This window comes from Chaetura pelagica, unplaced genomic scaffold (assembly GCF_000747805.2).
Source record: "Chaetura pelagica isolate M959 unplaced genomic scaffold, ChaPel_1.0 scaffold534, whole genome shotgun sequence".
NCBI lineage: Eukaryota > Metazoa > Chordata > Aves > Apodiformes > Apodidae > Chaetura > Chaetura pelagica.
Window position 1 is genome coordinate 386571 of NW_009953065.1, and position 23536 is coordinate 410106.

The 23536-nt window shown below is 43.3% G+C and overlaps 1 protein-coding gene across 1 annotated transcript in view; it reads right to left on the reverse strand.

Moving 5' to 3' along the window:
- Positions 1-4217: 4217 nt before the first annotated feature.
- The window catches only part of LAMB4 (laminin, beta 4), a 42065-nt gene continuing 22746 nt past the window's right edge, over positions 4218-23536 (reverse strand). The window contains 16 exon segments of the mRNA XM_009996787.1: positions 4218-4357; positions 5550-5703; positions 6714-6773; positions 6775-6897; positions 7142-7280; positions 7855-8062; positions 9858-10002; positions 11579-11782; positions 12672-12877; positions 16025-16185; positions 16553-16928; positions 17272-17368; positions 18576-18796; positions 19877-20101; positions 21740-21897; positions 23466-23533. Of these exon segments, the coding sequence (XP_009995089.1) occupies positions 4218-4357; positions 5550-5703; positions 6714-6773; positions 6775-6897; positions 7142-7280; positions 7855-8062; positions 9858-10002; positions 11579-11782; positions 12672-12877; positions 16025-16185; positions 16553-16928; positions 17272-17368; positions 18576-18796; positions 19877-20101; positions 21740-21897; positions 23466-23533 (2685 nt within the window).

Genomic DNA, 23536 nt, shown 5'->3' on the forward strand with positions numbered 1-23536 from the left:
GCTCGGCAGCCGCTGCGTGCGACGGTCAAACAGCCCCGAATCGCCTGCTGCTCTGGTGCCAGCACAGGTGGTTGGCGAGTGCCATTCCTGGGAACGATGGTCACGCTGCCATCGGTGGCTGGGTCAGGTCCCGGCACGGGCAGAGGGCCCCGTTCAGCCGGGGCTGGGCACTGCTGGGCTGCTCCTCGTTCCCTGGGAGCGGGCGGTGCTGCTGCCTTCCCCGGGGCACCGGCGCTGCTGCGGGGGCTGAGCGGCCGTGCCCGGGCTGCCCTGCGCTCCGGGGCTCTGTCGGGGGGACACGGGGGCTTTGGCAGCTGAGTCCCCTCAGCACCGTGGGGAAAGGGTTACTGGCAAATAAACACCGGGAGCGGGTACAGAGGGACACGCTTGAAAAACGCAGCCCCCGCTGGGCACAGACTGTGACAGATGCCTGGGTTTATATACCAGAGTTTTCTTGCACACGTGCAACACGTAAACTCGAGTAGATCTTTACCAGGTACCAGTGTCCCTCAAGAACACTTTGCTCTCGCTATTTACAGTGCTGGGGTGGACGTGGTCTGTCCCAGGAAACCCTGCCGGGGTAGGTAAATATGTTCATTCTCATTTTACAGATGGGTAAGCAGAAACAGAGAGATACCAAGTGACTTGCCCTAAAGGTTAAACACCAGGTCTGAAACATAACCCGGGACTCCTGACTGAAGAACTCGTGGGGCTGTTTCATTAAAGATATCCAGGAAATTAAACCATTTAAAAGTAACAGGCATTGTAATTCTAAAACTCTCCTGCAACGTGGTCTTCTAAATTCACAAAACTAATTCAGTTTCAGGATCCTGTCATGAAATCACAGACCAGCTTTGTTTTTAAGCTTCAGTGCAACCAATATTTTTGTCCCACTAACAGAAAACGTTTTACTGTGCTGCAGTTAGAAACTGCCCCAGTCCAAGGCAGACAGGCTGGGCCATTCTGCAGCATCACTTTGTGTGCAGGGATTGAACTTTTTGTTGCCACTGGATTGTTTTATGTCCCAGACTTTTTCACCTTCTATTGAAGTTTTCTCCTTTTTTTCCTTTGTGTTTTGTTGGTTTTTTTCTTCCCTGTTTCATAACCTTGTGGAAGTCCTATCCTCCCCTAAACCTAAAAGGGGCTAAAGTTGCCCTCTGGAGCTCCTTGCCATGGACAACGTGACAATGCACAGTGTTCCAGCCTGGGGGTGACCCTGTATGTGCCAGGGAATGAGCTGGGGTCACAGTGGTGACCGGTCACTGTGTGTGGGGAGTACAGGCACAGACTGGGGTGGTGTCTGTCACCTCTAACCATAGTCCCCCTTCAGAGGTGACTGAGACTATCAGCATTCTCTGCGTGGGTCATTAGGTAGAATTACCTTGTTCATGTTCATCCCTCTCCACAGTGATCGTGAGCAGTAGGTAATGGGAGTATTTTAATTGGATTGATTCTTCAAATGATAAAAATTCACTCTCATGTCATGTCCGATCCTTGTAGGTGGTGAAATTTACAGTCTTGGGGTGTCTGTTTGTCCTGGGTTGAAAGTCTTCTTGAAGAACCAAAGTTCAGAGTTTGACCTCCGTGGGACCCCCTTGATCACACATTTTCTTGTAACCCTGCAGTGTGGAATGCCTAGCAAATAGAGCTGAACAGATTTTTTTTCCTTAAATGTATCTTCGGTTATATGTGGCTTTGGTTAAATGTTGTTTGTATTTTGGTTAATGCCACTGAAATAAAAATGCCCTACAGCAAGATAGTGATGTCAGTAGTTTTTTCAACCAAAACTTTTGTGAAGCCATTTATATTCACAACTAAGAGAGCTGAGGGAACAAAAACCAGTCGTTTTGATCCAGATACAACATTTTCCCACAAATTAACTTTGCAAAAACATTTTAATGGTTTTTGCACCACTTCCAGTGGGGAATGCTGCACAGTTATAAACCTGGGGAGCCGTCACCAAATGGGTTTGGTGTCCTGTAGCTGCTGGTCCTGTCGGGTCTGCTCTTTGTGTGTCTGAGCATGCTTGGAGGCAGGCAGGGGAGCTCAGACTCCACGCTGATTTTCTTCTTCCTGTTTCCGATTTTCTTACAGTGATTTCTGTTTCCCCTCATGGATACATCTCCCCTCCAGGCCACAACTGCCTTGTGTTTACAGACTTCTCATCCTTGCAGCTTGTCTAAAGCCATATGGCAACTCTCACAGCCAGCAGTGGATTTTAGGAGTAAAGTCTCTTTGAACTTTCTGCTTGTGAATTCCAATTTTTTAAAGCTATGAATAAAGTAATTTTGGTTTATATTCAATAGGGAATGTCTTTCTAAGAGCTTCAGTTTGCCTGCTTTAGGTGCAGGGCAGCGGGGCTGCCTTGAAACCTACAGGAAATCCTTCATTACCTAGAGACCTGCATGCGAGCAGCTTGGGGAGTTGTGTGTCCTGCTTAAAGCAGAGATGCTCGATTTCTTTATGGCAAAGTCAATCTAAATACAATTATCTGATCACAGCCTAATACCTTCTAAAGAAGCCTTGCACCTCATAGATGATTTTTTTTTTTTAACGTGCTAAAATTCAGGAAAAGCTAAACCACAAATTATGTGCATACCTGCATTCAGGTGACTCTGTTAGGTTATATCCAAGTTACAATTTTATTTCATCATTTTCACAATAGAAGCTATGATAGGGGTAATGCATGTTGCACATTGCCCCGGAGCACAGCTGGTTTGAGTTAGAAGAAGATCTCTGAAATCTCTCATCCATGCCATCAGTTCCCACCCAAGCCCCCAGACACCAGTTCCCACCCAGCTGCATAGGAGTGCTACTTAAGCTCTTGTAAACACAGAGTGGTAAGTATGGAGGGTTTCTCTCATTTGGACAAAACAACGCTTGCTTTAGATAACAATTGTTTAACAGTCACTGCTGGCATGAGGATGAGTAGCTGCTAAGAGCCCCATATTCCTGCAGAGCATTCCCTGTTTTACTGATGTGGTCTGGGCTGCATCCGAGTGCTCTGCAGCAGTGCTGGGCTCCTCACACCAGCTGAATAAAGTTAATATTGGATACTTGCTGTGGGATGGTCTAGACGGAACGACATGACTGGTTTAACTGAGGAAAAGCCATTGTTAGTCTGCTTGGTGTCCTGCAGGAATATGGGTGGGATTTTGGAACTGAGGCGTAGCTCCCCTCAGTCTTTTAAAAATCCTAGTCCTGTATCATTTGTTTAGCCCCAGTGTCCTTCTTTATGTTAAAAGAAAAATAATTAAAAACTTATATTTAGGTCAGTTCTTGTGTTCTTTATGGCTGCAAGGAAGTGCTGTGTTAACCCTGACTTCCAAGAAGTGCTGCATATGGGAGAAAAGCTGGATAAACTGTTTTTGAACGCCTGTGGCCCTCCAGACTCCCTGCTTAAACCTGGCTGGGGCTGGAGTTACTCTCCACTTGTTCACTGCAGCAACGAAAAACTTGGGAAACCCGTTGTAAGCATAAGGAAAAAGGTATTGCAGGAAGGGCACTGAGAAGTGACCCTTAACAACTTAAACAATGATTTTGAAGTTGTTTTCGGCATCTGAGCACTGCCATCCAGCGGGCACCGGGGAATTGGCTCCTTGTCGCCCTCTACACGGAGGTACTGAGCATCCCTGAGCACTTCCAGGTAACACAGGGGAACCCCCACGTGCTTATGGGGTCCCGGTGAGCCCTGTATTCTATCCCAGCGAAAGACAGGGATGAAGGAGTGCCGGTACCCTGGGGAGGTCGCCCTTGGCCAGCAGGGAAGGCGACAGAAGGTCACAGCCCTTCATCTGTATTGCCCCATCCCAGTGGGGCTGTTGCACAGCCATGAGTTACTGTAGGGTTCAGCAGAAGACACAGGGTGTTGGGAGTCTCTAAGGGAGTTACCTGTAGTTCTTAGAGCATTCCTCCTTTTGCATTTCCAGCCCCCCAAGGAAAAGCTCTGTGCTGCGGGCAGAAATCTATTTTAAAGCTCCCTCAAAGACTGAAACCAAATTAATTACTTTACAGCTGGTTTATTGAATGGTATTTCCTATTCTCATATGAACTCAACTGGACAAAAAATCCCAAGAGAAAGCTACATTATTCACTGTGCCAACATTCTATATGCACCTTCAGATGAATTTACAGAGACAACTGTCTGTGCTGGGAACCTCTGGAGGTGGTGAGCATGAAGACTTCAGTTGCACTTTACCTGGTGGCCTGTTCAGACCTTAACTTTTGCATGTGGCATACTTGCTTTCCTGCTCCATGATTTCATTTTTAATGGCCATCACTTGTTCCTCTAGTTGTCTCAGTTGCTCTGCCTTGTCTTGTTTTGTTTGATTCAGGTCTTGAAGCTTCTTTTCCAAATCTGGAAGAGCAGAGACATGCAATGATGCTAATATTTGTTGTGTTAGTAAAACCCAGGGATTAACAGCACTTCTTTTCCCAGCAGTTTTAAAGGCAACAAGCCCATCTCAGATGGGGAATGTTATATATGCATCTGGAGGGAAAAATCTGACTTCTGGATTGTGAGAGAAGCGTGACAGCCTTAAAGAAATTAATTTCTCAGCATGTGCTTTTGTCCATCAGCTAGGATGGGGTAGGACAGGGAGCTCTTGAAGGAGTTGGCTTAAATGGAAACCCTCAGAGGAACAGTGTGTCCACTGATGTGTGTAAAGCCTGGACAATTCAGGCCTAATGAGCTTAGGTCTCCCTCATTTACAGGAATGTTTCTGCTGGTCTCTGTGAAGCTATACCCATGTAAACATACTGGTAATGAGTCAAACCCACATTATCCACTGCCTGTTTCCAACACATTTAACATCTGGGCATTTGGAGTGATTGGGACGTTCTAAAATGCATCTACTCAAGTTATCTGCTCAAAGTATTTATTTGGGCCTGTCCTGAAGAATTTGCCCTGGGATGGTCTTTCTGCTTCCGTTTTGCTGATGTTACATGGCATTTTCAGATGCTGAGCCTGGCCAGATCCTAGGCCCAAGGATTCCCAGTGGAAATGCCCAGACCTTCACTACAACAAAATTGTGCAATCAGATGAGGTGTACTCTTCAGTTCTGGTGAACTTATTATCTTCAGATAATGCCCGAAGGGGAACAAGTATGGACTGATTAAAACCAGCTCTCTAACAAGAGCCACCACACCATGGAAGAAAAATCAGAGAACGGAGTAAAGATTTAAGGTCCAAATGCCCGAAACAAACGTACGAATCAAAGCTCTCAGCTAAATCTGCAGCCAAGTTTTATGCAGATTTTGCACTTGTCTTGCTTTTAAACTCTCTGAATCAAACCACTGCAAGTCCCTGTGTGGACAGTTCTTGAACTCTGTTTATAGCAACCAATTTATGTCAGAAAAAGGACATAAGCTAAATCAGTTTAACTGCTTTTATACTGTTTGGGTAGCTTCAAGCAGGGATTTTCACCAGCTAAATTGTTTTAAAGCTGATTTCTGGTGACCCTAGTCTGTTAGTGTCTGTGGGCAAGGACTTCAGTTTACTTCATGACTCTCACAATTTTCACCACTCGCTATGGAACTGAGAACATCACCTGTTACTCGTTTAATTTTTTTTTCAGTCTCTTCAGCCAGTTTTTCTGCTTCATCTTTCAGCTGCTTCACTTTTTCTAGTGTTACTTTTGGAGGTGCTCGGGCTTTTAGCTTTTCTTGAAGAATGGTGTACTTTCTTTTAACGTCAGCAAACTCCTGTAACAAAAAGTTGTTACTCTAGTTTAAGAGCATCTCCATAATTAATTTGGTGTGCCAAAGGAGATTTTTGTACTCTTCTTAAATATTCTCTTTGAACAAAACTATGAATCTCTCAAATCTTAACAAAAAAATAAATCCATTAGTGTACATTGAACAATGCTTTGCAACACTTGCTAAAAATCAATTGAACTACCAGTGGAGCAATGTAAAGTGTTAAGGGAGTCTGAGGATATAGAGAAAATATGGTTTAAGATTTTTAAAGCTTATGCTTTTTTACTTCGAGAGGACTTTTCTGTAAATGACATTTTTGCTATGAAGCTTAATTAAAACATAATTAATTACCTCTAAAAAGGTATCTTTTACTTTTTTGGTTGTTGTAATATTTACTGGCTAACTCCATTCCATGCCAGTTTAGATTGCTGTCAAGGCAACAGTTTAGAGTTCTTCCAAGTTCCTTAAAATTTGGAAGCTTGGTCATGCTCCAAGCTTGTGCTGTGGGTGCCTGATTCCCCTTGCAGTTTCAGCAAATTTCTAGCTGCCTTAACACATTCTCAAAAATTTGAGCTACTGAAAAGCACCTGGCCAACCAATGTGGCCAACCAATAATTCCAGGTCTTCCCACAGCACTTTTCTCTGAAGGGGCATGGCATGGGATGAATGGCCAGACTGCTTCCGTCGCTCACATATTTTAATATTTGGTTTTGTGATTTGTTCTGTTGTGTTTACTGGTGCCCATGGTGACTACAAGTCTTATACACAGTGCTAGGAATAATGTCACCAAGTAGCCAGAGAAATGTGAATGTTTTCTTTCATGCGAGCAAACAGAAGTGCTATCTGCCAGAAGCCTTAAAATAAAAAAGAAATTACTCTTAACCTGTGGTATTTTACACTGCATGGCATAACACAGTTTTGGGGAGAACAGGACAACATGATTATACTTATGAATCAAAAATACTATCAAACACAGGGAATATTTTTTTCCCTTAATACGTGGTAGGAAGGCTTACATTATCAATATTCTGGGCTTGCTTGTGAGCTGCTTCTGCCTCTGCTCTTGCCTTTGTGCTCTTGCCTTTCATTCTTGTTCATCAGCGTTTTTGCCTGCAATGTGGCAATTTCATCTTCCACCTCAGACTGTTTTGCTGACAAGTCATTTAGTTCATCATTTGTCGTGTTCACTTGGTTCTCAGCCTAAAACAGAGCAATTCGAGGCTGTGGTTTCTTACACAATGTCCATCCAGCTTGCAGAGTGTAGTAATGAGGGGGATTAATGTCAACTGATTAAGGAGACCCTTCAACATTATGGAATCAGTGTCATATCTGCACCGCATTCTGGTTTCACTTACTTAAGTTTACATTAAGGAAACTTTGAGATGAAGTATCTTTTCCTAAAAATGTGTGTAGTAAATAAATTAAAACATTTACAGTGAGATACCTGTGAGATTTGCATTCTGATGCCTTTTATCTCTTCATTTAACTTTACAAAGGTGTCTTTGGAGAGTCCTTGGGATTTCACAACATTTTTTAGAGTATTATTAATTTCATCCACAGGCAGAAGAGCTTTAGCTGCCTTCCTAAAATGGAAAAATAGAAATGTGTGTAGTATTGTGGTTGGAGATCAAAGTTTCAAGTGCTCCCATGCTCACATGCAGGAATACTCCCTCAAGTCCAACAACAACTTAAAATGGTGGTTTGTAAGCTAGCAAAAAACGACCTCATTAAGGGACCTTGAGCTGCTGTATTACTGGTGAGGCTGGATGCTGCCACCTGCCTGGTGGTGCACTGCTAGTAAGGAAATCTCACTTATAGCTTAACATAATTTCCCTCTCCCTGTTTTAAACCTCCTGTGAACCAGATGTAATGGTCCATTGTGGAAGTATGAAACTGCCATAGCCTCTTTGCCTAAGCAGCTAGAGGAGCCAAGAGCTGGCAGGAGCTGTCTCCTTGCAGCACGTTGGCTCCTTCAACCTGAGCAACCATGGCCTGTTCCTCCTGGAGAAGCCCTGTGGAAACTGCGAGCCAAAATCTGCTGTCATCTGAGCTTTCCTTCCAGTGTTACTAGGATAATTCCTGGGGTATGAAGCAGTCCTACCAAGTGCTGTGCAACCAGGTGAAGTTAGCACACCAGTACAAGAATACCCTACTCACTCGGCTTCTCGTGCCCCCACCAGGAGCATCTGAGCTTCCTCCCTTTTTCTGTTTCTCTTATCTGCGTTCAGTTTGTACTTCTCACAGGGGTCCATAATGCCCTGGATTTTGCCAAGCATGCCCGCGAGCTCTTGTGGAGTCAAGGAAAGGTTTATTTGCAGAACATAACTTGCCACCTTCTCGATGTCTTCTGGAGGTGCACTCTCATCTGCAAGAGAAACAGAGCTGAGGGTGTCCTGAAGTGGCTTCTTCCTCCCAGTGAGACATGAATGATCATTATGGCTGCCTGCCCTTTGAGTTATGTGGCAGAACAAAGCTGACAGGCACAGCAAGGGGGTAAGAGAATTGTCTCCAACGTTTTGTAATTGAATATTATGCTTCCAGGTACTGCTGTTGGTATTGTCAGAACTGGGTAAAATGAGGATTTGAACCCACTTTGAACTGCGTTATTAAAATTCTGATGTAGAACTGAGCCCATGGAAGGTTTTAAATCGGTGCCCAGCACAGCTAGATGTGTCAGAGCCCATTTCTCCCTCAGCCCCCAGATCAAAGAGCCACTGGAGAGACTGGGGTGTGAATGGAGCTTTCCAATCTGGCCAGTGGGTATAATCCCTTCCCTGGTGTCACCACAATATTGAGAAAGTGGTTCCTTTGCTGGTTAATGAGAAGGGCTAAGCTACAGAGGAAACTTGGGTCAGACTCAGATAGGATGGGAATTTACAGTGGAAAAAAACGTATTTTGACAACTCTCCTTACAAATGATCTCATCCCAGTTCTTTTCTAGGAGGCACAGGCAAAGTTAGTCAGTGCTTTGTGCAGTCTCACAATCACTCCTGTTTTCTGTTCACTTCCCTTTATAGACAAGACCTTGGGTGATAAAGCAGTTGAAACATATTAAATGTTTGTGCTGATGCTCCAAGGTAACTCACCATGAATTAAGTGGAAGACATTTGCTGTGCAAGCAGTAGTGCATTCCTGAGAGCTATTTTTGGTAGAAATAGATTAATCTAAAACTACCATTCACATCACTGTAGAGCACAGCAGATTTAATGTAACTGTACACATCTCAGCTGGTACAGTTCTTAAACAACAATATGCAAAACAAAAGTTAATGAAAATATGCTTTTCTATTTATTAGTAAATGTCAGATGTCTACTAAGAAACATAAGAGAAGAGCCAAAGGTGGAATTTTCAATCGCTGTCAAATAAAAAAGACTTAAATGAAATTTTTATTCCAATTCGACAAAGTAACTTAAAGGAAGTCTTCTGCTCTGGCTCCCATTTGGATGTACAAGTATCAATGCCAAAGAACTGCCAATATGCAATCCTTAGAAATGTATGTAATCAGCTACATTCAAGAGATTAAAAAAATCCTACCACGTTTGAACTCCTTTGATCTGCATCTTTAAAAAAAAAATAAGAAAAAAAAGGTAGGGTCCTTTTTTTGCAATATTTTTCTGCAAGACTGTAAAAGGTTTTAGGGCATATATGCTTGTTTTGTTATTTTTTTATGACAGCAGTGAAGTTCTACCAGAATCCTTTGATTCCTTAAGTTACAGCTTTACGGAGCTGACGGAGCCGTATGTGTCCCAATTCCCACGCTCCCTACGGAGAGCCTCTATTTATGGGCCTGGAAGAAGGGGGTGGAATAACAATCTGAGGATGCACTGGACATGCCTGGACATTATATATTGTATGAAATTATGTTAATAGTCCTTTGCTCAGATAAAGCAGGAACTGAGGGAATTACTTGCATGCTTCAAATTAAGGAAGTTAATAAAAGATGACAATCAGAACAAAAAAACCCTATTGGAATAGTAATACCAAGTACTGTCATGTGGGAGAGAAACACTAGAGAAAAAGGGATTGAAAAAGATTGCACAGGTCAAGAGGTAGATAAGAAATTTTATGTGTATACAGATAGACCATTTTCTGGCCATCTATCATGCTATATTGTATTGGAATATATATGAAAAATTCATTAAGAAACACTGCATATTTACCTAACAAGAAGTCTTTCACTTTTTGGATGAAGTCCTTAGTTATCTCTTGGTCAATTTTAATTTGATTGTTAGCTGTCTCCAGTTGCCCATTAAATTGTGAGCCTTTAATCTTGCTATCTTCTGCCATTTTCCTAATCCGTTCAGCCTGGAAATATAATTAGAAATAACAGTGCCATTTTCTGGAGGTTATCTATCATTGCTTGGCAAATTGAGCTCTGACATAAAAATAATTTTGATCCAAGCCTCACCTGGAATAATTTGCTGTGGCTTTGAAAACTAGTAGGAGACTCCTTTGGGGAACTATAGAAGTTGCTACATCATGGCCTTCATCTGGCCTCAGAAAAAGCCCACAGCAAGCAGTTTTTCTCTCTGCAACCACTGCTAAACTAGGGGCCTTTCTATTTCTAAAAGGAGGTGCTGACTGTTGTTTTCTGTTGCAGTATTGCAGCCTGTCAGTGATTAGATTCAGTACAGAAAAGGCAGGCAATTTCATTTGCTTTTTCACATTGGCCTTGCTGTGAAAATACATCTCAGAGGACACGAATGAGAAAGGTGGAGTTTAAGGCTTATCTTTAAAAGTTACTTTTGCTATTAAATTAGTATTCTTGATAATTTAAGTGAGAACTTTAGATTCATCATCAAATGCCAACAGTATTTTGCTTTGCTGGGGTCTATGCTTTGCTTTAATGAAATCCACAGGCACCACCCTTCTGGTCTGCGGAGGGAAGAGACTCACTGTTCCAACAGCAACAAGGAAAACAGTGATGGTTTTGCTTTTGAAACATCTCTAAATACTTCATACATATTATCACAGAGCTGAAGCTTGCCAGCACCAAGAGCAGTGTCCCAGTAGCCTGGTGCTTGGGAAGCTTTTTGCTGCTGCCCCTCTGTCCTGGAGCCCAGGCCTGTGCCCCAGTTGCTCATTTCTAAACCTGTTTGCTGTGATGCAGAGTGTCGCGTGTATTTTAAAAGAAGGAAATGGATGCCCAGGCACCCTGCAGGGACAGGACAAAGCCACATCAGAATGACATTTCTGTTGGAAAATGTGTTTGGCCTATGACGGTAACAGGCATCATCTCTGATTGCTAATGAGAACAAATTGTCTCTGCTGGTGTTGTGGGATCTGTCTGTTCTGTTTCCTTTGCACATACTGAATTGGCCACACTTTGCTTGAGTTATTTTCAGTGCTACTGTGCAGTACAGCTGACTACTTGATGCCCTTCTAAATATAAGCAGGGGCAGAAAAGCTTTGGCTTGAAAGTATTTGCAAAAATTCCTTAATGGCAAACAGAAGAGTAATATGAAGTTGTATAAACTGAGTTTACCACTATGCACAGCAGTAATCCCACTGCAATTAGCATGGGCCATGCTCAGGCTACTGACAAGCAGCACCCTTTGAATCTTTCCCAATAAAAATATAGACAATAGTAGCCTGATGCTACCAAATTCCACAGGCATGGGGCACTGTGACCTGTGAGGTCTTGGCAGCTGTGAAGAAGAGGAAGGCATGCCTAGAGCCACAGCCTCTTGGTGGGACTAGCACCTAATACTCCCAATACTGAACCGTGGCAGGTAGGATGTGGTGTTGGGACACACTCCATTGCTACGTCACTGCACTTTGTCCAAGGAGCAGGTGAGTTTTTGTAGATTTGGGACCTCCAAAATCTCATCCTCCATCCATTAAAAAATAAGTGAACAAATGTAGGTTTGATATACATCACCTGCTTCTCATGGTCCTGTAGCTGAGCAGTTAAGTTCTGTAGCAACACAGCACTCTCCTCAGCTTTTCTGAAGGCATCAGTGGAGAGGGGAAGAGCTCCACTGCACTTTGGGCCACCACACAGCCTGACTCCGTGGCTGTCCCGGCACAAAGCTCCCCCGCAGGCTGCTGTGACACAGGGCTGGTCTCCTGGCACACCACAGATCTGCAATAGGGAAGATGCCTATGTCAAGACTCCTCTGGGGACCTGAGGCACAGTCCTTGGGGAAAGGAAAATGTTTCAACAGTATACGAACATTGAACATTGTATGGGATTTTCCTGAAGAGATGGTGATTTGGTCTCTCCAAAGATGGTTGTCCTGCCAGTCACACGTACCCCTTCCTTGTCTTGAAGAACACAATGGCAGCCCATGGCTTTGAGACTTTGCTTGCAGGAGCCATTTGTTGGGCTCCATGTGTTGTATTAAGAGCCTTGCTTCACTCCTCTATGGCAAAAGGGCTGAAACTGTCCCTGGCCATACCCAGGCTGTAGGTCAATGGCTTGTTCCAAAGGATCCAGATCAACTCTCACAAAACATGGTACCATGTCTACCCCTCCATATAATTTGACACAGATGTTGAGACAAAAGGCCCAGATGGATGATTTCTTCCATCTCTGGCAGCATTGGCTGAAGGTGCTATCAGGAACTCTCTGCTTCCCCCCAGGAAGACAGAAAATCCTTCCTCTCCCATGGGTGCTGCAAAGGATGCATGAGCACTCTCCAACCACTCCAGGGAAAAGATGCTCTCCTTAGTTTAAGTTTGGGGTTAATCTTTCTGAATTTACACAGAAGTCCTCTTGAGACTAGAGAGTGTTTAAAGAGCTCCTTGTGCTGGGCCTGCCCTGGAAGCAATGGCTTCCAGAAGGGTGGTAGTAACCACAGCTGAGAAGTGCAGCTGTTTCTGACGTGACTGCACCTCTGTGCCAGCTGGGGAAAGATTGTTTTCCAGAGTTAAAATGCGTGCAGGCACCCTTTTAAAATAAAAACTACCAATGACATGAAAAAAAGATATTTTTTTTTGTTTAGCTCCCATTCAAAATCCATAGGGCCTACCTTTTCATTCAAGTTTTGGATGTTGGGGCTCTTCATCACCTTGAGCTGCTCCAGCACATTGCTTTCTTTCAAGGCCTGCTGTCCCAGCATAGCGAGTGCATGGTTCCTGGTGTACTCTGAGTATCTTATGATAGGAATTGTCCCACTGCTCTTCTGCTCTGCCAGCAAGGATACTTCAAAATGTTTCCTAATGTTGCTGATGGCTTCTATAGCAACAGAAGCAGAGTTTAGTTCTGATTGTATTTTGGTTGCATTTAATTAATACATGTACTTGATTTCTGGAAAAATGGTGAGTGACAGGTGATTCAGTTTGTTGTCACTAACTGGGAGGGATGGGCAGGAGCTGCCATTTCCTCAGGCAAACTTTCTAATGGTTTACTCAGCCAGTTGCCAAACAGGAATAGTTATTGACTCCATTAAAACCTGCTAAAATAGATGCAAGTACAGTGGATCCCATGTCATTCTTCAGAGTCCAAGGTGTGTAAGAAGCCAATGCAAGACACACAAGTATGAAGGGGATCCCATTAATGACACAAACCGCTACTGACCTGCATTCATCAGTAGCTCATGCACTGCTGCCATTGTTGATTTGATAAAGCTCCTGTCATTTATACTGGTTATAATTCTAGGCAGGTGGATTGTTTCTGCCAATTGTAAAAACTATAAAATTATCAGCTTTTTGACTCTGAGTCAGGAAAGCATTTGTCCTGTCTCTGTTTAGCATAGCACCCAAAAGTTAAATGCTCTGCTGAACTGAGGCCAAAATTTAGATTACAAATGGGAATGTATGGGTTTTCTATGGCTCTAGAAAATCTAATTTCAGGGTTGATGTGTTAAAAAAAAGTGCATTTCCATTATAAGCTTGTAGGCCAAACAAAAAATATTTTCCAGCAAGACTCTTTCTTGTTTGTGTAAGCTTTCCCTTAAAGAGACTCAAAAGGTTGGATAATATTACTTTTACTTTATTACTTTTTTTTTTTTTCCAGATTAATAGAATAAGGAAAGGATTCAGGCCTTTTGCAAAACACATAATTTGATGCTGCTGTCGAGGCTTCCCAGATCTCCAGAGAACCCAGTTTTCCCCAAATCCCCAGGCTGAAGTATGTGCAATGAGCCAGAACTGATGTGTCGGCAGTGAAAAAGCATTAGAGGTCATTGATTAGCATCCCTCTCTGAGCTGGAAACTGACTCAGTTACTGGTCAAAGTCAATGACAAGGCATTGTCAAGTCCTGTGTGCTTTGAATCAGGCACTAAAGACTTTGGCCTTGCTTTAAGTTGAACAATGTTTAGTTATCATGTGGAACCAGGGCTATTTATTTTATCTTGTAATTCATGGAAACAATGTACAGTTTAAACTTAGCTCCTAATAGAAAATACCTGGCAAGAGGCTGCTGTAACTCCGTATCTAAGCCAGAGACCATTTTCTGTGCAACAATTCAATTGCAGGAATATTTTACAGTGGTTCAGTCCTCCATTAAGTGGCCCAAATGCATTTTTCACACTTGGTTTGTGATGGAGCTGTAGAAGTTCCAAGTTCCTTCACATTAAACACAGCACCAGGCTTGATTTACAGCCCAGGAAGCCATCCTCACTGCACTACCATATCACAGTGGCTGCAGAGCCAGAGCCAAGGCTGGAAAGCCATAGTTTAATGACATCTCACAAACTGCAAACATTCTTTTAAGGACGCTTGTGTCTCCTTTTTGCCAGTGATTTTAATTAATCATTAGGTATTGACATTTCCAGGTCAGCTGGCAGAATGTAATCCTGTGAGGAAGTCTCTGAGTCCTGAATACTTGTCCACTTGATCCTCTGCTAAAAAAGTAGGTAGGAGCCTGTTCCCCATGTGTGTCCACAACACAAGTGGCAAGTGTACCTCAGGTGGGGTACATGGCCATATCCTGCTCTACCCTGCTTGCTTGGACCAGCAAAAAGGAGCCATACCTAGCATGTGCTGCTAGTCCTGAAATGAAGATGGAGAGAGGGAGCAAGGCTTTCTCCTGAGTATCAGAAAAGTTGATTACCTTGTTGGGAATGTTACTTGTGTGCTGTTAGATGATTGGTAGCAAGACCAATGAATATTTTTGGCCCTGACCAGAAATTCAGCTTTAATTCAAGGTCTTCCTCTCCCCACATCCCCATGTGCTTTTTATAGGGATGTTTATCCATCTCCTGAGGCCAAAAGATGAAGTGGGTTTGGAATGTGACCAGACAGCACCATGGATGCTTCAGCTGTGCATCCATTGACCTCCCTAGGATTTATTGTTTCTTTGCCTTCCTGCCTTTCTCAGAGTCTGCACAAGACTCAGTTGAATTGGGAAAGCAGAGCCTGGGAGAGCTGTGCTGACTGCTCCTGCAGGGACCTGAGCGGAAGAGCTGGCCCCAGGGGCACTGCCAAGTACAACAGGGAAGGGGAGTACTAGATTTTAATTAATCCCCCTTTTCCTCTCTTCCTGTCCCTTGGCTTTGTATTCTGTTGACTTTTCCTTCTATTTTTTCAACCTTTTCTAGGCCAATGTTTTTCTCTCCTGAACAAAACACAGAGGAACTGTAAATGGCAGTATATTGCCTATAGCTCCTGTCTTCCGTGGTGTCTATGTTGTCTTCTGGGCATTCATATGTTGGCAGCTGTCTCCTTGGAGAGTATACTGCTGACAATCTCTTGCCACTATGATGATTTAGCATCTGTCCAAGATCCCTGACTGATATTTCCCCATCTTTCTCCAGAAACCAGTCTGTGACATTGTCATTACTGCTATTAGCAGCTGATGGAGTCTATATTTAGCTCAAGCACAGACAGTGTAATTATTTCTAAAACGCCAAGGAACTCAGTTCTGACTTCACATTTTTGGTGATGGAGAGCTAGTTCCTTACCACATAAAGTAATGTATTTTCCCATGGGAACACTAAGAAGTTGCACTCTGACTCTCTGCTTTAATTAAACAAACCATTGCTGTGCAACATTCTTTATGTATTGCTAAAAACAAGTAAGTCAGAAGTGGAGAAAAAATCCTTTGCTGTTCTATCTGCTGCTGTATGATTTGTGAGACTATACTTGGAAACTGGGTGGCTTTTAAATCCTGATGTAAACATCAGGGTTCATGAGACTTCTGACTGACATGACCCCGGCACAAGCATCTGAAATTTAAGGTGCTAGAAATCATGGCATGTTAAGATAAAAGGGAGTTTGGAAAGTCAGCATAAAGTGTTTTTAGCATTTACATTTTTGCACTACCAGAGAAAGCTAAAATCTAGGGAATTTTGAAATGTTGTATGGTTCAAGGGTGAGAAAAAGATCCTGAAATTTCAAAGAAAATGTTCAATTATTTCAATTAATTGCTGGCTGCCTTACCTTTGAGGTTCAAGTATTGGAAACTTTGATGCAGATGTATCTTCTGTTGTAGACGTTCATACACAAGGTCAGCTTCTTTCCCAATGTCCTCTATGTTCTTGCTAAGGTCAGGAAACTCATACAGCATACTGTGAAGGGCATCCATTTGTGCAACTTCTTGCCTGAAAGGGAACCAGCAATTATGCAGAAGTCAGATCGGATTGTCCTTAAACTAGAACTGAGATACACAACATTTTAGGGGACAAGAGATAGATTTCTAAATTAGCAGAAACATTTACTTGTAATGGCTTATTTAGACAACTCTTAGGATGAGCTGGAAAATTCCAGCATTTAAGTATATGCCTGCGGGGGACAGATGATTTCTAAAAAGACTGTTTTGTTCATGGATCTATTGAAAACAGTGACTTAGTAGTCCAACATATGTGTGCTGATCATAAGTGGACTTGATGTGTAGGGATGACTGGTGGAGCCCAGGGAAAGACTGCTTTCTCAGCCAAGGGATTTTTTTAGGAGCAGCCAAGCCCTTACTGAATGTAGCCCTGAAAATCCTTGATGCCTGAGAGGGCTTTCAGTGAAAGAACAGGATGTCTCAAAATTCTTTCAATTTCAGAAATGGCGTCTTCAAAGGCTTTGAAGCGCATGTCACAGCTGGGCATCCGTCCTCCTTTATCTTCGAGATTTGCAGCAAACCTCATTAACCCCTGAGCAGTCTCAGCGAGGGCAGTAATTTCAGTGTCCCACTGATTAAAACAAAGATGACACTGGTGGCAAGAGGGAAAGTCCTTCTCAAAGCCGCGGCCGCACTGGTCGCAGAACCGGCCGGTGACACCAGCGCGGCAGTTACACGCGCCGGTGGCTCTGTCACACTTGGGCTGGCTGGTTCCCTCTGGGTTACATTTGCATGCTGCAAGAAAGGGACAGCAGGTTACACCCAGTTGTTCCTTTATCATGGGTTTAATGCATGCAAAAAGTACAATCGTGCAGTTCAAGGCAATAAAAGCAAAGCAGTGGTTGAGTTACAGCCAAGTGGACTGCCTGGCTAACGGCTCTTCTGCATGTCTGACTTCCATCTTCCCATCATAGTCATAGAAGGAACAATATAGATAAATAATATAAACACTTTTATCCATCTCATACACACAAATGTATGAAAGCCTGCTTCTCAAGATCCGTGTTCCATCTCCCCTATGAATATAAAAGGTAAATGTTTCTTTGAAGGCAGTTTGTCCCCACACAGTAATACTTACAAATGCAATGTGCCTGGGGATTGCCAAAGTAATTTTCCTCACATTCATCACAACATCTTCCACTGTAACCTGGCTTACATGGACACTGGCCTGTAAGCTGTAAAGACAGTCAGGATTAAATAACTTCCTGCAGAGTCATATGGCTGGATATACATTGTTTACTGGTTTTCTCTTTCTCCCTGTGGCTCATGTCATGCAGCTGTACGGGGACTGCAGTGACATTGCTTGCACATGGTCTTTGAACACTATGGTTTGTACAGCATTGGCCCACCTTTGCCATTTTCCTCCTGAAGGCTGTGAAAACTAAATGGACTTTGAAAGATGGCCTTTCTTTACTAATGTAAAAGATTTTATGTGTTCCAGTCTACAGATGCTATTTTGAGAACTGATCCTCTGACTATGATCTGAGAGAGGATTATTTTTCTTTGCAAAACAGATTAATTTATTGTTTTTGCTGGAGCAAAGTATCCATCTTATCATTTCAATTTTAACTACATGACTAACTGTAACCAAAAATCTCGAGGGTATATTATGCACATTGCCCTCAAAAATTTATTTTGGAATTCAGCTATTAAAAAAAACAACAGGGAATTACAGCTCTGATAACTGGTATAGCTCAGAAAAGCAGTAGTAATTCTCTAAGGTTAAGAGGTAGGAAAAATACTAAAACCACTAAATAAACTGAAAGAAACAGAAAGCATACTGAAAGAAAAATGTGAAAGAACATCAGCAAGAGCTTAGGATAAGCTCCTGGTGCTCTGAAGTCAACAGCAAAATTGCTGTTGACTCCATGGGACCACAATTTCACCTCTCTATTCTGAAATACTTTTATTTTTTCTACATTCTAGCCCTAAAATCTGCACAGGAATTAAAGATGATAAAAAGTACCCCAGCAGTCAGAGAGATGAGACATGATGCTCATGTCTCATACAGCTGCTACTGTATGAAAAGAAACAGTTTAAAAAATACTCATAAGACTCCTGGATCCAAGCCTGCACTTCCTTCTTCCCTGTACCTATACTTACGAGGCATTTTTTTCTAATGTGATAGTTTCTTGCAAAGTATTTCTAAGATCTGCTTGACAAAGAAACACAGGCGAAGAGAAATTCCTTGCAAGCAGAGCCAAATTATCAGAACAGCATGTTTGATATAATGACTCAAAGTCTGATCACACCAACTGCAAACTTCCAAAGATTTCTTGTTTTCAGGGAGCACAACAGAAAACTACCTTCATTTTTAAGAGGGTCCCCCCCATGCTAGAACACCACCACCCCAGTTCCCAGGAAGCATAGTAATTGTCTTGCCTGGTTGCACTGGTTGCTTTGGGAGTTTTTTGAATCACAGTCACAGACCTGGCATCCTTTCCCACTAGCCAGGCCCCAGTACCCAGAGGCACAATGGTCACATGTCACACCCACCACGTTGGGCAGACAAGGGCAAGCTCCTGTGGCTGGGTCACACAGACAGGTTGTGTCCCCCCCCGGGCACATGGCAGGGTGGACACCTGCTGGATTGCACGTGCACTCTGGAAAAAGGAGGACAATTACTACAGCAAATTATAGTACAGACAGTTGATGGGCAATCAGAGCTGTATATAAAGCCCATGCTGTTGGTTTGCATCTAGTAATCTTGAACACATTTTCAGTCTTATACAGTTTACCTGTCATTCTGTAATAGCTTGTATCATTTTATGATTCTATGGTCACTCTGACCAACTCACTGGGAACATTCCCTACTTCCAATACAGGCCAAAAAAATGAAGGCATAGTGAATTTTTGATCTTATTAGAATGAAATGTTAAATATGCAGGGTAAGGAGGGACTATCCAGAGCGGGAAACCCCAGTAAGCCAAGTAAGATAAGAAGCCTTCTTCATGAGGAGCCAAAAGTTCTTGCTTAACCTTTTCTAATAGACATCTTCCAAGAGTGAACAAGGAATGGGCTTGAACTGTATTTTTGAGATTCCCAGAAGAAGAAATTGGAAATACCTGTAATTGCCTAGCCTGTAGAAATTGGACCCTTGGTGAGGAACACTGGTGAAAATACTTTTTGAGAAACACTTTTCCTTACACTCCTTTCTGTTAAAAGTGCTGAATTACTGACAGTGTCCTCATGGAGTTTATTAAATTGCCTGAATAGTTTCATTCTATCCACTTAATGAAAACAATTGGTAAGGCAGGGAGCTCAGCAAGGGATCATCTGGTTAACTGAGCACTGCTTAGTTGGCATTGGCTGGCAACATGGATAAACAATTATCTTTGATCCCTTTACTTTTGATTCCTTCCTGAATGGGCTAAATGCACATTTGTTTTCCTTAACAGAGAGTACTGATTTAATTTCACATCTGAGTATTTCCTAGGAGTGATATGCAGTATGAGATTTAGTGAGACTTGGATGACAAGGAATTTAATAGGTGCCATATTAACAGTTATTTGTATTGCTGGATAGAAATATATTCAGTATTCTCGTATTTTGCTCCACTGATGTGCTTTACTTTTACTGTGCCTCCAAGGGCTAACCTCTCCCTGTAGCCTAATTTCTTTTTAAATTTTCCTAGTAGTAACACTAGGAAATACAGCACAGTTTTAGTGCTGTTCCTTACTTACTTTGACAGTTTTGATCGAGGGCTGAGCCAAAATATCCTGGTTTGCAGAACTGGCAGTTTGCTCCATGGGTGTTGTGCAAACACTTGGTGCATTCCCCGGTGACCCTGTTACAGGACTCTGGGTCTGTCACATCAATGTTGTTATTGCAGGGACATGGTGCACAGCCAAGCCCAGGCTTGCCAGGGTTTTTGTAGAACCCACTAGGACACTCATCACACCGACTGCCTGGTGAAGAGAAAGGTAAAGAGTATTTGCCGGCTGCTGGGAATTCAAATGAAATGTGATTTCCAGTAATGCTGTTAAAAGATTCAGACTGTCTGTTAAAATGCACATTTCCAATGGAAAATATCCACCTGTTTGAGACTGTTGCCCTTTATTTCCATAATCAGTTTAAATTACATCTCCTGCACTGAAATCGGATGGAAATGCACTCTTCTCAAGTAACTTTTACCAAGGAAGTACTTTCAGTAGGAGTAAATAGTTACACACACACAGCACCTTCAAACATCTTTTTCCAGCAAAGTCTTTTCAGGAAAAAGTTCTTTAGTGTGAGGATGGTGGTGGACTGGAAGAGGTTGCCAAGGGAAGTTGTGGATGCCCCATCCCTGGAAGTCTTCAAGGCCAGGTTGGTCAGGTCCCTTCCAACTCAACCCATTATGTGATTCTACAATTCAATGGCAGTGGTCAGTGATGGCCACATCTGCAGGACTTTCCCTGGGGCCTTTACCCCAACAGCAGGAAGGTGAGGAGCTCCCTTCCACAGAGCAGCCCAGAGCCCAGCAGACCTGCTCTCCCTTCTGTAACGCAGTGGAGAATCCCCAGGAGGTCAGATGAGCTTTGGAATGCTTGTCCTTGCTTGCTGGCATTGCAATTACTTCAGCATGCCATCCTAATGACCCTCCCAATTGGGGTGCTACCTCTCTGCACCTCAGAAACCTTTCTGGGCAGGCTGGTGTTGCTGGGAACTCATCCATTGGCTCATCCTCAACCAAGGACTCTGCTCCTTTGCCATGGTCCTCAGGACCAGAGCCTTTCTGTGGTGTTTGTGAGGACAGAAATCTCCTGGGTGAGTACCAACAAGGGTCATTTTGGACCTACAGCAATTGCTCAAGCAGAACTGCTCTTGACTTATAAAAGAACCCAGCCTAAGTAAAGATGACAGCATTGGTTTAGTTTTTGGCAGTATTTCCCAATAAGGTTTGCTTGCATCATAGGAGATCTTTTTGGAGTTTAGGGGGAAGGAAATATCTTCAGGTTTCCCTGTAGAAATTAAAGTAAGTCAATGGGATCTTAAGAAGCAAGGCATCAGTTTGCTGCAAAAATATCTGCCTTTGAGACAGCTGAGATTGGAAACCTCATTTCTAAAGTGACCATTTGAATGGTGAAACAGTCACTTTTGGGCATAATGTCAAAGCAAGATTCCTCTATAGGGAGAAAGATTTTATCTAATTAGGAAATCCTACCAGCTCTTTTTTGATGCCCTCTTCTTTCCCATTTGGGCTCCCTACACTTGTTTGTCAAAGGTAACAAGCAACTGCACTTCTCCCTCCCTCTCTGCACCAGGTTAATGTATCATGTGTGGAAAGGAGGAGGTTTCCAGACTGCCATCAGATTAGTTAATGTCTTTACTGTATCCACATAGGTGAATCCCTTTTTTGAACACTAATTGTACTAATTCCCACTCTTCTCAGTCAGGACTTCCCTACCTACTATCAGTAAATTTGAGTGTTAATTTTTCTCATCTATTTTATTCCTATTATCTCACTTGTAATTTCTGAACAGGGGATGGGGAGAGGATGGTCATTATTCTCTCTTACATTACATTTTAATATAATCAAAACCAGTCCTTATTTTGCTTTGTACCTGAATATCCCTTGAGACAATTGCAGATCAGTTGTGCAGTCTGGGAGTCCTGGTAACAGGAACGTGCAAAATACATATTACTTGTAGGTTCCCCTGGGCACATGCATGGGCGACAGGGCTCTCCCTTCAGAGGGTCTCCGTAGTAGCCATCCATGCACCTGTCAAAGCAGTCAAAACAAAGAAGCAGGAATTGTCAAGTACTCCTTTCAGTCCCTGCAGGTGAATCAATGTATATGTATCTGTAATTAATTAAACATTTCAGGTAATTGTAATGCTATCCCCAGTAATTCGTACTGATACATCCAGCTGCAAAGGTGTTCTAAAATGGTTCTAAATCAGAGCTGCACTCCCAAAATCTGAAGCAAAAAGAAAAAGACATATGGCATATTTTCAAGGGATATTTCTGAAGACTTTTACCTATTCTGGAACCATTTTAATCTAAATTATAATAAATACATATGACATACCACACATGTTCTGCATAGGCAGTTAAAAGCTGCCCTTTAAAATTCTCTATATTCACCTATCACCACATTTCCATACATACACACAAATCGTGGCTGGCATGACATTAGAAAGTCTTGGCATAGGCAAAAAAGCATCAATTCATTCAGAGGACTCAGAGAATATTGCATATTTTAGATGCAGCATATGGATGGGAATCAGCCATGCTCTGCCCAACATGTTCTGCCCCAGGGTGAGGACAGCTTGGAGGCAGTGGTGGCTGTGTTGTTACCCAGACAGGTGGGGGGCTCTGGGGGCTTCTTGGGGGTTCACCACCCCCACCACCCTGCCCATCACTGCTTCCTCTGTGCCTGGCCCCCCACTGCTCTGCAGCTGCTGCAATACAGAGGCTCCCGAAGCATCCTCACTCTTTGATCTGCTTTACTATGGCAAATGTGGACACAGTTCTCTATATGTATACAAGCCAGGCTAAAAGTCTTGGCTATTCAATTACCCTCTCCCTGGGGTCTGGAGCTCCTACAGACATGCAGGACAACAAGTATTTCAGGTTTCCATTTTTATTCTATTTGCCACCTACAAGCACAATAGCTAAAGGCTTTATTGTCCAAAAGCACTGCAAGAAAAGCTCAATAGGTTTAATGGGGAAATCCTCTTAAAAGTGAATTACAAGGTACAATCCAGCCAAACTAAACTAAACAGCTAACAAATTTAATTCTGATGTCCTTGTTGAACTCTGATACTGCTTACCAGTGAATGGAATAAAAAAGAGGAGCACTGGTTTGAATGGAGCTGGAAGATGTGGGAAAAGAAATTTGCTGGTCGTAAGGAAATAATATGAGCCAGCAAACAGGGCATGTTTATCTAAGCTCCTCAGAGATAACTGCAGATATTAAAGTGTTCAGCACGAGTTCAGCCTCTTGGCAGCCCCAGAGCCGGCAGGAACCAGTGTGTCTCACGTGCAGCACTTTGCACGTCTCCAGGCACACTGAGCTGTGGCACTCGTGCCTCACACGCAGGGAGCCAGCTGCAACGCTGCAACGCTGCACGGGTACCGTGCTCGGGGTCCTCCCACAGGCGTTACATGCGCTTTCCCACATGCATGTGCTGAACAAATGCAGAGAGGCCCAGTTTGATGCTGGTACGTGTTTCCAGTTAAGGTCACTGCTGCATCCACAGGGACGCGGGCGGGCCCCCCGCCCCTCACGCGTTCCGCAGAGCACCGGCGCTGGGGTGAGCTCTGCAGAGCCGCCCTCCCCCGTACCTTTCGCAGCGGGTTCCGGCCGCCAGGCCGCGGCAGCGGAGGCACAGCCCGGTGCGCGGGTGGCAGAGCTC